This window comes from Magallana gigas, chromosome 9 (assembly GCF_963853765.1).
Source record: "Magallana gigas chromosome 9, xbMagGiga1.1, whole genome shotgun sequence".
NCBI lineage: Eukaryota > Metazoa > Mollusca > Bivalvia > Ostreida > Ostreidae > Magallana > Magallana gigas.
This window is the reverse complement of record NC_088861.1, coordinates 30786648-30798984: the sequence shown is the minus strand read 5'-3', so window position 1 is coordinate 30798984 and position 12337 is coordinate 30786648. Positions and strand designations below refer to the sequence as shown.

The 12337-nt window shown below is 34.1% G+C and overlaps 2 protein-coding genes across 13 annotated transcripts in view; both read right to left on the bottom strand.

The window, feature by feature from the left end:
• Window positions 1–12337, bottom strand: part of LOC117691427 (acetyl-CoA carboxylase-like) — a 135658-nt gene that overhangs the window by 1835 nt on the left and 121486 nt on the right. For all 11 annotated transcript variants that reach the window (XM_066071095.1, XM_066071094.1, XM_066071093.1 and 8 more), the window contains one exon: window positions 393–563. In XM_066071095.1, the coding sequence (XP_065927167.1) occupies window positions 393–563 (171 nt within the window). The remainder of the gene's footprint in view (window positions 1–392; window positions 564–12337) is intronic.
• Window positions 442–8611, bottom strand: LOC117691438 (acetyl-CoA carboxylase 1). 2 transcript variants are annotated; one of them, XM_066071104.1, is made up of 10 exons: window positions 8471–8611; window positions 7782–7964; window positions 7320–7397; window positions 7133–7224; window positions 6549–6676; window positions 5980–6137; window positions 1508–1647; window positions 785–1051; window positions 601–620; window positions 442–560 (listed from the first exon to the last, which is right to left on the bottom strand). In XM_066071104.1, exons 6-9 carry the CDS (start codon window positions 5989–5991, stop codon window positions 617–619), a joined length of 423 nt encoding a protein of 140 aa, XP_065927176.1. In that variant the 5' UTR covers window positions 5992–6137; window positions 6549–6676; window positions 7133–7224; window positions 7320–7397; window positions 7782–7964; window positions 8471–8611; the 3' UTR covers window positions 442–560; window positions 601–616. The 2 variants fall into 2 exon arrangements, with proteins under 2 accessions (XP_065927176.1, XP_065927175.1); XM_066071103.1 differs by having other exon boundaries at window positions 6549–6664.

Below are 12337 nucleotides of genomic sequence, written 5' to 3'. Positions count from 1 at the left end.
ACCCATATTTTGCTACAAAACATCAATTTATCAAAATAATGCAATCTTCATGACGTCATTTCTAAATTATGACGTCACTGTGGTGATAACCTTTTACACCTTTATTTCCAATATGATTTTAACTATCTTTCACCTTTTATTTAAAGCTCTCTCTAAAACTTTGATTTTGGGGGCAAAAAATGCATAAAAGCGCACTTAGTCCTTTAAAATGAAAACCAACATATGTCTTTCAACCTCAATTTGAAAGACAACAATTATAAAATATCACCTATTTAAGAAGGTTTAATGTTGACTTCATAGATTTACATTTTATTTAATTGTTGAACACAATAGGCACACAGTATATCACTAGTAGAAAAACACATGTGTAGTGATGTGAAGAATGATCTTACATTAACGGTGCCCCTATCCTCCACAAACCAGCGGTGTAACATGGAGTTGAGCTCTCCCTCCCCCACATTGTGGGTGACCGGTTTCATCTTCCTCTTCAGCTGCCTCTCCAGCAGTCTTCGCTTCAGATGCCAGTAGAAAAACTCTCGGCTACTATGCCATTTCAGGATGTCCTTCATGTCATTAAAGAAGAGAAAAATATGAGCTCATATTAAAATCCATGACATTACCTGGTAATTAATGAACTATCAATTTTCTTTATGTGCAACTTTAAACATGGACATTTCTGTGTCAGCATTTTTAAAACAAATGTGCTTCAAAAAAAAGTTCTCACATTAATATTTCCACTATTATCTATCAACATATTCCCTACTCCACATGACTTTACACTTACGGTAATAACACCAGTCTCCTCCATTCGGCCTGGGCTGTCATGGAGATCTGCAAACTGGATAGCCACCTGGTGGTACATGGGAAGTAACTTCTCTTGGCGGGCTGCCAATCTTTCTGGAGTTCAGCTTTCTCGTCTGGATTCAGCTGTGGACTGGTCAATTTCTCCACTATCTGGATACAGGTCTTATCCAGACGCTGCATGGTCTTCTCCGGATCTTTCCGCCGGAACTTTATTTCCACTGTTCCCTCTGGTTCCAAGACTCCTCCCCTTAGTAAAACATTTCAATGAAAAATAAAAATCTCTATTTTTAAAAAGAAATAGCAAATCAATATATTTTCACTAAATACTGTTCCCAAATATTAAAAATTATTTAATAATGGTCAATTTATTCAGAAAAAAGTTTACGGTTCTCTTCGAAGTTTGAACACTATTAAAACTCTGGCATACATATTCGAAATAATGATTTCCCAATAACTGTATATACATTTCTTTTTGCGTGTCACAAAATTTGTGAAAAGGGACAAAATGTGTAGCCTCAGTCAATTTCTGCAATCTAAAAAGTTTCTTATAGAAAATATTAAAGAATATAATTTCTGTGTTATATTAAATATTTGCGATGTCAATAAATCACACAAAAAGCGAAAAATTAGATCGTTGCAAAAATTACAAGATTTACGATACTCCTCTTACCATAGTATTTTTGAATTATACTAACTCTCATACCTGCTGAGTTCATCGGCGTACATTTCCATATGGGTGGGGTTAATGGTGGGGTCTACAACTACCCAGGCCCCACCCCTCAGCTCAGCATAGGGAGGAATGTAGATCATGATTGGTTGATTATAACACTTGGTCATGCATGTCTGAAAAGCAGGTACAAATGATTCAAAATACTGTAATATTATTTTGTATTGTATTATACCAGTAATTTACATATAGATCATGTCATTCATAGATGGCAAACATGCATTCTTAGTCTAAATTCAGTGTACTTTAATAAACAAGAGGCCAATAGGCTTTTAATTAACAGTCACCTGAGTAGCATATAAACCATACACAAACTTGTCGAGGAGTCTCATATTTGCATTTAGTTAGGTTTCATTCTGAGTAGAAAAATTATAAATTTGTAATGACAACCACCTCCCTGCCTGAAATCTTTCAAAAAGAACTATGAAACCTATAATTTTGGTGAAAAAAAATTAAAGATCAGGCCCCGAGGTTATAAAACTTTTTCCATACTCGTACTCCAACTCGTACCCAGTACTCCGAGTATGTGCTCCACTGAGTACGACTCTAAAAACTGAGGTTATAAAAGTTTTGGAGTACGTTCTCTGCTGAGTTCTATTTGGAGTATGCTCCAAAAACCGATCGATGAAATTTTACATCTCCGAGGAAAGACAGAGAACGGTAATTCATGTAAATAGTCCTGGCATGTAGGCAAACTGTACATGTATTCAGATTAATTATTTATCAACAAAATGTAACACATTATTTATATGTACATATTACCTTCTTCATCTGCAAGCATGGAGATGTGTCTGCATCTATAACTTATGAATTTTTGAGCAACAAAGACGATAAATCCAGTGTAATTGGTAAAATTATCAACAAATTGTGTTTGTCAAATCTCTCTCTCTCTCTCTCTCTCTCTCTCTCTCTCTCTCTCTCTCTCATGCATGTGATGATTAAGTATAATTATGTTGTAAGGAACGATAGGAATATAAAAGAAAGAAGTAAGAATTTACACGGATATGAAGAGAGTATTTCAACATAGAATTTTGTCGATATATCTTATTAAAGTTTTCCTGGCTTTTTAACGATTTTGATATTTTACATGCCAGGAAAAGGTCAGAAACGACGCCAATACAAAACTGGAAAGTCACTGCCCCCAAGTGGATATCTCTTAAGATATTTAGTGAGCAGTTCCTGTATTAGGAAAAACAGGGAAGAGTTTAACTCAAAAATAGAAACATATACTTGGGAAAATCACAAAAATACTGAGAAGATCCGTTTATTTTCACACTCATATAGTATACACTAAGGAAATTATATGGGTATTCCAATTTAATTGCAACATACTATATTTGCCTTTTAAAATTCTTGTGAGAAAAAAACATCTAATATCTTGAAGGGGTGGCATGGCATGGGGGTTGGAATTGCATCAATGAACATATGCCAAAAGTCAAGGACACATGTAAAGTTTCTCATTTCAATATTTTTGGGAATGTGCACGAGAGTTTAAGAGAGTTTAAGAACATTCACTAATTGAAATATTTTTGAAATTTCCAATATGAGGACCACGTTAAACCGAAACAACATGTTCGAGGAAACCGTGTACTAAAGTTGCTGTAACCCATTTTGTGGGGTTTTATTGATGGTTCAAGTTTTAATCACTTAGTCAAGGCTTGAAAATGTGTGTTTAGAATTTATATATACACGTACTGTGTCATTTTTAATCTTAAAGTAGTCCGAGTATCGCACTACGTCATAATACGGATTTTACAATATTGGTTCGACTTTTACAAAGTGTTTTTGATACCCGGTATTGATTTTGCTCTACATCGCTGTTGTAAACAATGGCAATAATAAGCAATTAGAATGGTAATATGTGTATTCTATGAGAGATAGAAATGATTTATGTTGAGAAACTCGATTCTGTTAAAGTAAAATGAAAAACGAAGTTTCTGATTAACCAGGATTTTACGTATGCTTATATCTTCTTGGTTTTGACCCCCCCCCCTCGAATTTTTCTTTTACTACAAGTTCCGTCAACATATAATTTATTTTACCAAATCTTTTTTCTAAGATGTCAATCTATAGAATAAACACCATGAATTTAAGTTTGAGTCCATAAAATAGTAAAAAAAAATTACCAAACGCGATACTAGCATTGCATTTTTTGTATTCTATTTTGATACATCAGGTCCATAAAGCGTACTAACTTACAAAAAATTGCGCAAAATTATTGATGAGATATGTCTTAAATAAATATTTATACTCTATTTTGTATGTTCAGTTCTAATATTCCCAAAATTGGTAATTATTTTTAGGAAGAACGGACATCTGTCAAATATCATAATTGTCAATAATTTTCGCAAGGGGGTACACCCGTCTGAGAGGTGATAACAAACAAACTAGCATGTAAACATACATATTTTCTTTTGTATATGTATTGCTTGAATGTATATTTATCATTTAAAGCTAAGCTTTTAATGATTGAGCCCATTTAGTGCCGAGTATAGAACTACCTTAAGTAACGTCAATTGATATTTGTGAGCAAGCCTTTTCCTTTTCATCTTTAAAATTCGAAATACATATGTTAATTTTGATGCATTTGACATTATACATATATTACATGGCTTCGAGGGCGACATACCAGAATATTTGACCCGAGGTGACAGGAAAGCCCTGGAGTGTTATGTCGCCCGTTGCCGAAGGCAGAGGGCGACATAATACTCCAGGGCTTTCCTGTCATCGAGGGACACATATTCTGGTATTGTCGCCCGAGATGACATGTAATATATGTTATATAACATTTTTAAACAAATCAAACTCGGGTTATCAACATATTTATTTAATTCACAAGGCAGAGGCAAATGTTTTAAAACACTCACGCTTGAGTTTATCACTTTTGTCGTATTTGCCGAATTTTTTTAATCAATTAAACTATCGAGATCATATGAATTAAGATGAACAAACCGCAGATGTTGGCCTGACATGTTTAAAATTTGCGGATCTGTTTACGTTTGCTTAGCAACTGGCTCGTTGAATTTCGAACCCGACGTAATTAATATGCAGAATTCTTGCACGCGATGGTGATATTACAGTTTCGGGAGGGCAATATAACTTTTTCCTGTGAAATATAACTGTTTCCGGGAGGGCAATATAACTGTTTCCGGTGTGATTCAGCAATTTTCAGGGCATAGTAATAAAATTATCTCATTTGTGACATAACGAGAAAACTTATTCAAAAATGTTATATAAATATTTGGTTACTTTAGATAAAAAAGGAATAACTATTTGAATTATCTAAATAGTTACTTGCTAATAAAATAAAACAATATAAGAGATGAATATTCTCACAGCTAAGCTATATAGAGAAAAATCTCTCACATGAAAATGCAAAGAAGCTATTTTAATTATCACAAGTAGTACATGTATTTTCAATCCATTGCATAGAATATTATCAATAATCCCCTTCAAATCTCTCTCTCTCTCTCTCTCTCTCTCTCTCTCTCTCTCTCTCTCTCTCTCATAAATTCTAGCATCTATCATGCGGGTTATGATTAATTTAAGTGTTATCTTTTTCTTTTACATAAACAAGCTTTTAATTAACTGTAAATTACCTGAATTCTCAAGCAGAATATATACGTCGATCATACTTAATGTTTTTCCATAACTGTGTATTTAAGAACAAAATTTGATGTCATAACACCAAATTTTATTTTTAAATATTCATTTGTAGAAAGATTACTAATATAATTCTTAAGACTATGGGGTCACCGGGACCCACCATCCTTATATTCGAGCGTTTATAATCAAATGTTAAGCCAAACAATGCATTTCACCTTACGTATACTTAGACATGTCTATGCTCTCGATGTTTTAATTCAAAATAAATAATAAAGATCGTAAGGTAGGTGATGTTCCATGCTAAAATTTCTTTCATATTTGGAAAATAAAAATCAAATACTGGTAGATGGTTCGGAATGGATACTCTACCTTCCCGCAGTGAAATTAAAAAGAAGTCAATACGACGTCAAGGTGCATGTGATGTTGTGAAACATTGCTATTATGACGTTTTCCCTATATATCAGTTTTTAGATAAAAGGATATGTGTGGAAGTGAGAAAAATAGATGACACCAAAGGTATAGCGATTTTTGATATAGTAATCGTTTTAATTTCCCTCAATGTAAACAAACGGGAGTTGCTTACCTTCTCTCTTTTTATATATAGGGAAAACGAGTGTGAATTAATATAAAATGCCACAGAGTCGTGATATTTCTGTTATTTTTCGACTGGAGACATATATAAGGGGTTGTTAGTGATACCTAATAAAAGAAATTAAAAAAAAAAATTTTGAACAAAAAATAGAAAGGGGGGTGGGGGGGGGGGGGGGTAGTGCACAGTCCAGTCAATAAGCACCTGTGCTTAAAATGTATATTTTTACTTTTGTTTTGCTTGCATTCTGTACCTGAGTGAACATTCCTGGGAAATCGTAGACATATGTGGTTCCACTTGACTAAGCCTGGAAGCGCTTCAGTTAGAGGTGGTCCTTGGTGGGATAAGGCATGCTGATCTGAGCAGACCTTGAAGGGCTCCCTGCTTTGTACCATAAGCTTGGAACATCACCTGTTTTGTATAAGACATAATGGAGAATGTCTCAGAGTAGAATAAACACACAATATTTGCCAATAGAGAATTTCAGTCTATTATTTACATTGGATTCCATAGGAATAACACTAGTATCCATTTTAATTGACCCATGGATGTGAGACTTTTACCAAAAAAGAAAAGAGATTGGATTCAGATCATTTCATCTAATCTTGTCTACAAGAAGTAACATCCTTGATACATGTAGTAGTTATTTACCAACAGTGCCAGTACACAAAGATAAGAACTATTATCCCAGAAAACCAAAAACAAAGAAATGCTAGTTTCCCTGGCAAACAACAATTTCATTAAAACTTATTGATTAAAAAAAAGTAAAAACATTCATGATCAGGTGCAACACAGAAGCTCCATATGTACAAGTTTACCTACTTGCCAAGTGTTTTGATCTGTGACCTCTTTGTACATGCTCATGTCCAAGTAATCAATACTCGCTCTCATTGGTCAGATACAGACGAATGGGAATGCTTGTATTGCTGGAGGTAAACCTGAATAGAAAACTTTATAACAAGCTTAATATAGTATGCAATTCATTAGATCTTCTTAGACAAAAAAAAAGTCTCTGAATTAATGAAACTTCTTCAATATCAATGACAGGTTGTACGTACCTTACATTTATTAAGAAATGTAAATGCATGTCCACACAATACCTAATAATGAATTATAAAACTGCAGATATGCAAATTTTTCAATTATCCCTCTACTCAAGTGTAGTTAACTAATGGTGTACTAGTCATATACAGTAACCCAACGTCTATTCGCGTGCAAGAAATTTTAAAATTTGCGAGATTCTTGTAAGCATTGTTGTCATGAATATTTCTCTCAGTGAACAAGTCCTTACTGTTAGTATTTAATATAAACATGGATGTAGATAAAGCTTGGTCGCGAAATTAGTTGCCGCTAATCTGTTCATTCCTGGTTAATTGAAAAATAAAGTTGTCCCAAATAAAACTTACCAGTGGATGTGAGAAGGCCACTTCCAGGGAATCCAGGGCCTCCAGGAGAGTTCTCTCAGCCTCATTTTGTATAAGTACTCAAACGACGCTTCCTAAACAGCACAAAACAGGAAAAGTAGTATAGATTTCATGTTAACATGAAAGAACCACGTTTGACTCATCATTGGTCTAATGTTCAGAATGTTACCTTGGTGACCAGATCCGGGTATCAGACGATGACCCAGTCAAAGAATCTGTAATCCATCATTTCCTGCCCAGCAGCGACCTGTTATTAAAAGTACGACCATTTCTTTTGTTAGTTTTGTACTGGTACACATCCTGAAGCATACTACTGTGGAATCATTTTTTATCCGGGGGGGGGGGGTCAATGATTATTAGTAGCCAAAACTTTTCTGGTTCAAGGGAACGTAATTTTGTTGGTAGCATAATTATCGGGACAATTTTAATTATTAAAAAACATATGAATGTATTTAAGTTCATGAGGATGTGAATTCATGGGCAAAGGTAACCCACGAAAGCTACTAACATTGGTACCCCACAAACAATGATAATCCCAGAGTATTACATGTAAAAAGCATGCAACTTCAGCATTGACAGAATATATACCCCCTCCCCCCAAAAAACCCCTCAAAAACAGATGAATACTTACATGTTCATTGTATGAAGAAATACCTGTACATGAAAGAAAGGATCCTCTGCCAGTCCAGTGACTCGATCTTGTGCTGTCACTGGACATCTAAATGATGTCACAGTGATGTCATAACCTTCAGGACATTATGGTTTTGTCAATGTCATCTCCCAGGCTACCATTCCAATTTGTTTTGTATTCTTTCTGTGTGTTAAAAGTGGGAATATAAAGGTACCACCCAGGCATTAAATGAAAAAATTATAGTATTACTGGTGTATACAATATAGTCAATGTCCATAATCTGTTATACTCTGTCCCAAGTTTTTGCTTCCATCACTTTTTGCTTGATATTTCAATAATAGTTAATACCTTTGTGCTCAAACTACGTTCATCATCTAAAATGAAAAATGTCCAGATTACCTGTTTTGAAACGCACCCTCTACCGCTTCAGGTTTCAATACACATCCCAAAATTGAAAGTCTACAGAGATTTTGTATTGCATCAGCCATTAATAAGCCCGGATTATAACGTTGTGTACACCAAGTTAAGCTTAATCAAGCGCGCCCAATATACCGAGAAATAGCGCTCTATGCAAAATAACTGTTACCAGAGATATAAATAACATTATTTATGTCTCTGCCATTACCCATCAAAACGATACTGAAATAGGTTTATGTTACGGGAAAGTACACATCATCATTAGTACATACCGTCGTACAAATATCCATTATAATCATGCCATCGTTAATTATAGCGATTTCAATCAAATGAGTTCCCATGCGACGATTAGAGATAGTTCTACTTTCAACTTCAACTTAATTCCGGTGCGTTCGTTTTAGTCAACTCATTCTTCAGTTTGGGGAATCAAGTTTTTAACCATGAAGAAAACTCCTATGAAGTGTTAAGGCAAGAGTTTAGACAACTTTCATTTTAAACAATTAATTATAATTATATGATTTTGTTGTTGTAGAGTTTAAATAACGCACCGATGGGTCTGTTTGTTTGTTTTTAGGGTGTTTTTTTTTTTGTTTTTTTTTTGTTTTTTTTTTGGGGGGGGGTCTTAGGTTTTATCGTTTGACCAAAGTCAATAAAACTGTCTATTCCATTTAATGGCATAAACAATTTTGTTAATTTTGCTGATATCACACAATGTCTGTGAATTGTGATATTAAGTTTCACTTTAGATCGGTGTTTTATGAAAGTTCTGTGACCGCGTAGATTTTACGGTGCTAGGGAAATCATCTGGATCTGCATCGGTCGTGTGCAGTACAAACCGGATGAGGGAATGTTGGCGTAAAGGGTATAAGGTATCAGGTTGTGGCGCGTTGTAGGCCGTAAACGAAGGGTAGGTTTGCCGTATTCCCGAAGGTCCACCAGTATACAGTTCAAGAGAATTAAACAGGCAATTGATGCAGGATTCCACATGGACGAGACTCAACGATGGCAACATTATAACAATTTAACAGACAGACATTTTACAAACAAGACGGATATGGCCAGTAGTGGCCTCCGGACTCAAGACTCTGGGTGAGTCGGACGTGGCCGAGGCTGGCCGCCGTATTCCAGACTGCCGATTGACAATTGTACATAACTATTCATAAGAATCTGAACAATGAGTATAAATTGACAGGTGATGACATAAGTAAGCAAAGTGAAAGGTTCACAGAGTCTTTGAGGTCCAAGAAATAAAAAACTGCATGATAATTACACAATGTTGTTTTAAGAGATTAACAGTCCTCGAGACATGGCACTCTGTTTCTTTGAAATCACATAGAGTCCGAAAAGGGTCAATCACTAAATAAATAAGTAACTTTGTAAGAAATAAACCATGAGAAAACATTACAAAACAGATGTTCAATTTTAAAAGTAAAGTCCAAAATAAAGTTATAATTGAACAGTGAATTTTGCATGGTGATAGTTCACTGCAAAATCTCCGCATGTATTCAGATTGTCAAAGTTTTCATCATTTGTCTGTCTTACCGCTAAGTCTCTGTATGTAAAGACAGGGCTTACTCCAACATGTATAATTGAAATTACATGAATTATCTCCTATGAGACTCTGAATCTGACATCATCATGATTATTTCGTACAGTCCGTGATTTTTTTTTAGGTCGCCTTAGGTTTCAACCAATCGATAAACAGGGCGTGTCAATTTCAGTCCTGTCATTTTCTTGTCAGTTTCAGCCGTTGTAGATTTCGACCAATCGATAAACGGAGCGTGTAGATTTCAGTATTGCTGTTTCTATAGAACTATGAATTAACTATAATTTTCTGGAAGAAATAAATAATATGTTTTACGGTGCGACCGTTTGGGCGAGCGCAGCATGTGATCAAATAATGAATTATGATAAATCAATAAAAATAAAAGTAACGTAAATGAATTTTAATGCAAAATAAAATATAAACATGCCTATTTTTTCTAGTAAATTTTCATTATTCTTAATTTATAAGATTGTTTATTTATTTAAATAGAATTTATCTCAGATACAATGTTGTTGAATAATAAAGATTTTTACAACATTGTATCTGAGAGTTTATTTCCTCTTTCCTTGCAGCAGACATTTTTCTTAAACTTACATATAAAAAATCGACTTATCATAGAGTCCCCCCCCCTCCCCCTGTTTAAAAAAAGAATTTAATTTACGTATAAAAAAAATTTGCTCAGTTATTCTGTATATTGAGTATAGGTACTGCATTCAGCAAACATTATGCTTAAGTAATATTACATAAGATGTGTAGTTTATCTTGATTTTTTGTTTCATTTAAAAGTAATATCAATTAAACAATAAAAAAATGCTTTGAAATTCAATCGTTAGTGATTCATGCAGGATAGGAAAGTAGCGACATTGCAGAAAAATACATAAACCGCGTTATTTGAGAGAAAAGTGTGGGGGGGGGGGAGGGGGGAGTAGTGCACGGTCCAGTCCACAAGCACTGACGATTTCCAGACAAACGATATTGCGTTAGACCATTATTTTTTTTTCTCGTTACCCGATTTCATGCGATTTCTTTATGCATTTCATATCAAGCCTTGCATGATGACACATCAAAAGACAAACAGTGTGCACATACGTAGAGACCCACTGCAAAGGACATTTGTATGTCACGAGATTTAGACATTCACAATACCTGACGGAACGTATATTTATCAGTGATATCTATGGCACGCCAAATTCACAAAAAGGAGCTAAACATAGTTTCACAGCATTGTTTATACTGTCCTCTCGGATCTGTTCTGTCAACCAATGAAGCATGGCCTTCCACGTGTTGGTCTAAAGCGACCAGAGTCAAAAAAGATGTTCAGAATAAATGTAGATTTAAAAGGCATAGAGAACTTAACAACAAGTTTATCGTAGCGTGAAATCTGACAAGTGAACTTAAGCTTAATAGACATCTAGAAAAAATGCCACCTCTTTTCCCCAATTTTTTCAGACATTTTTTTTTAACTTTATAGATGTATGTTTACACGGTGGACACGATATAATAGATAGGTTAACTATTAAAAGAACATATTTCTAATATTTAAGAAGATTATCTTACATCGACAATGTCCCTGTCTTCCATAAACTAGCGGTGTAACATTAAGTTGAGCTCCCATCCCCCCTTTGTAGAGTGTCATTAGGATCTGCAAACTGTATAGTCACCTGTCCGGAAATAACACAACGTTTTCATAACGTTTTAAAACGTAAATTTATTGAAATGTTGCCATTTTAATTTCAAAAACGTTATCAAAGCGGAAATCTGTGTGGTTTTATAACGTCATTATAACATTTTCTAAAAAAAAAATTAAGTGATGATCACAATACGTTTAAAAGAAACATTTTGTAAACATTGTTTGTTATCATTTAGTAAACTTTTTTAAGAATTATTTTTATATCCTAAAAAACTGTGTTTACTTTAAAATCATTTGAGTATACAATACAACAGTTTTCAATCACGTTGAAGACACATACATGTATATTAAACATTTTATATTCAACAAAACATTATCTAATACTTTTCAAATGTATTATCACAAAACTATTCTTCACAAAATGACTTAGTGTATAAACCCACCTTACTAGCATAATCCAGTCATACCATATTCAGTTCATAGTCAGTTCATAGCATCCCAATGGTCACAGTATCACAGTTTTCAAGGGTCAAATTACTTTAAGGAGAATAAAAGATACTTGATAAAAACTGATCATTTTATATTGAATACTAACTCTACATAGTCCAATTTATTAATACGGGTGAGGGATATGCATGGAGCGTAGAATCTGGAGATGTAATCATTCCCATGGTTTTGCAATACTACGTACACTCCAAATCATTTAAATATCAAATGAAAATTAAATGTAAACTAAATAGAATGTTTTATCGTCCTGCAGACCCGGTTAAACGATAGAATTCGTCACATATACTTGCTGCACAGTAAATAAAAAAAACAAACAAAATAGCGCGGTATTTGCCATAAATTTTCATATTATTTATCTGATGCTCTTTTAAAACGTGTTTTAAAAAAATTTGAATCTGTATTTGATTTGTAAATTGATCTTTCGTCATTATGTTGAGTATCCATCATTTCCTTTTT

Excerpts from the sequence above, each read along its gene's own strand:
- LOC117691438 (XM_066071104.1), bottom strand. Across the intron at positions 1,052-1,507 it reads TACGCCGATGAACTCAGCAG|GGGAGGAGTCTTGGAACCAG; the intron begins GTATGAGAGTTA and ends TGTTTTACTAAG.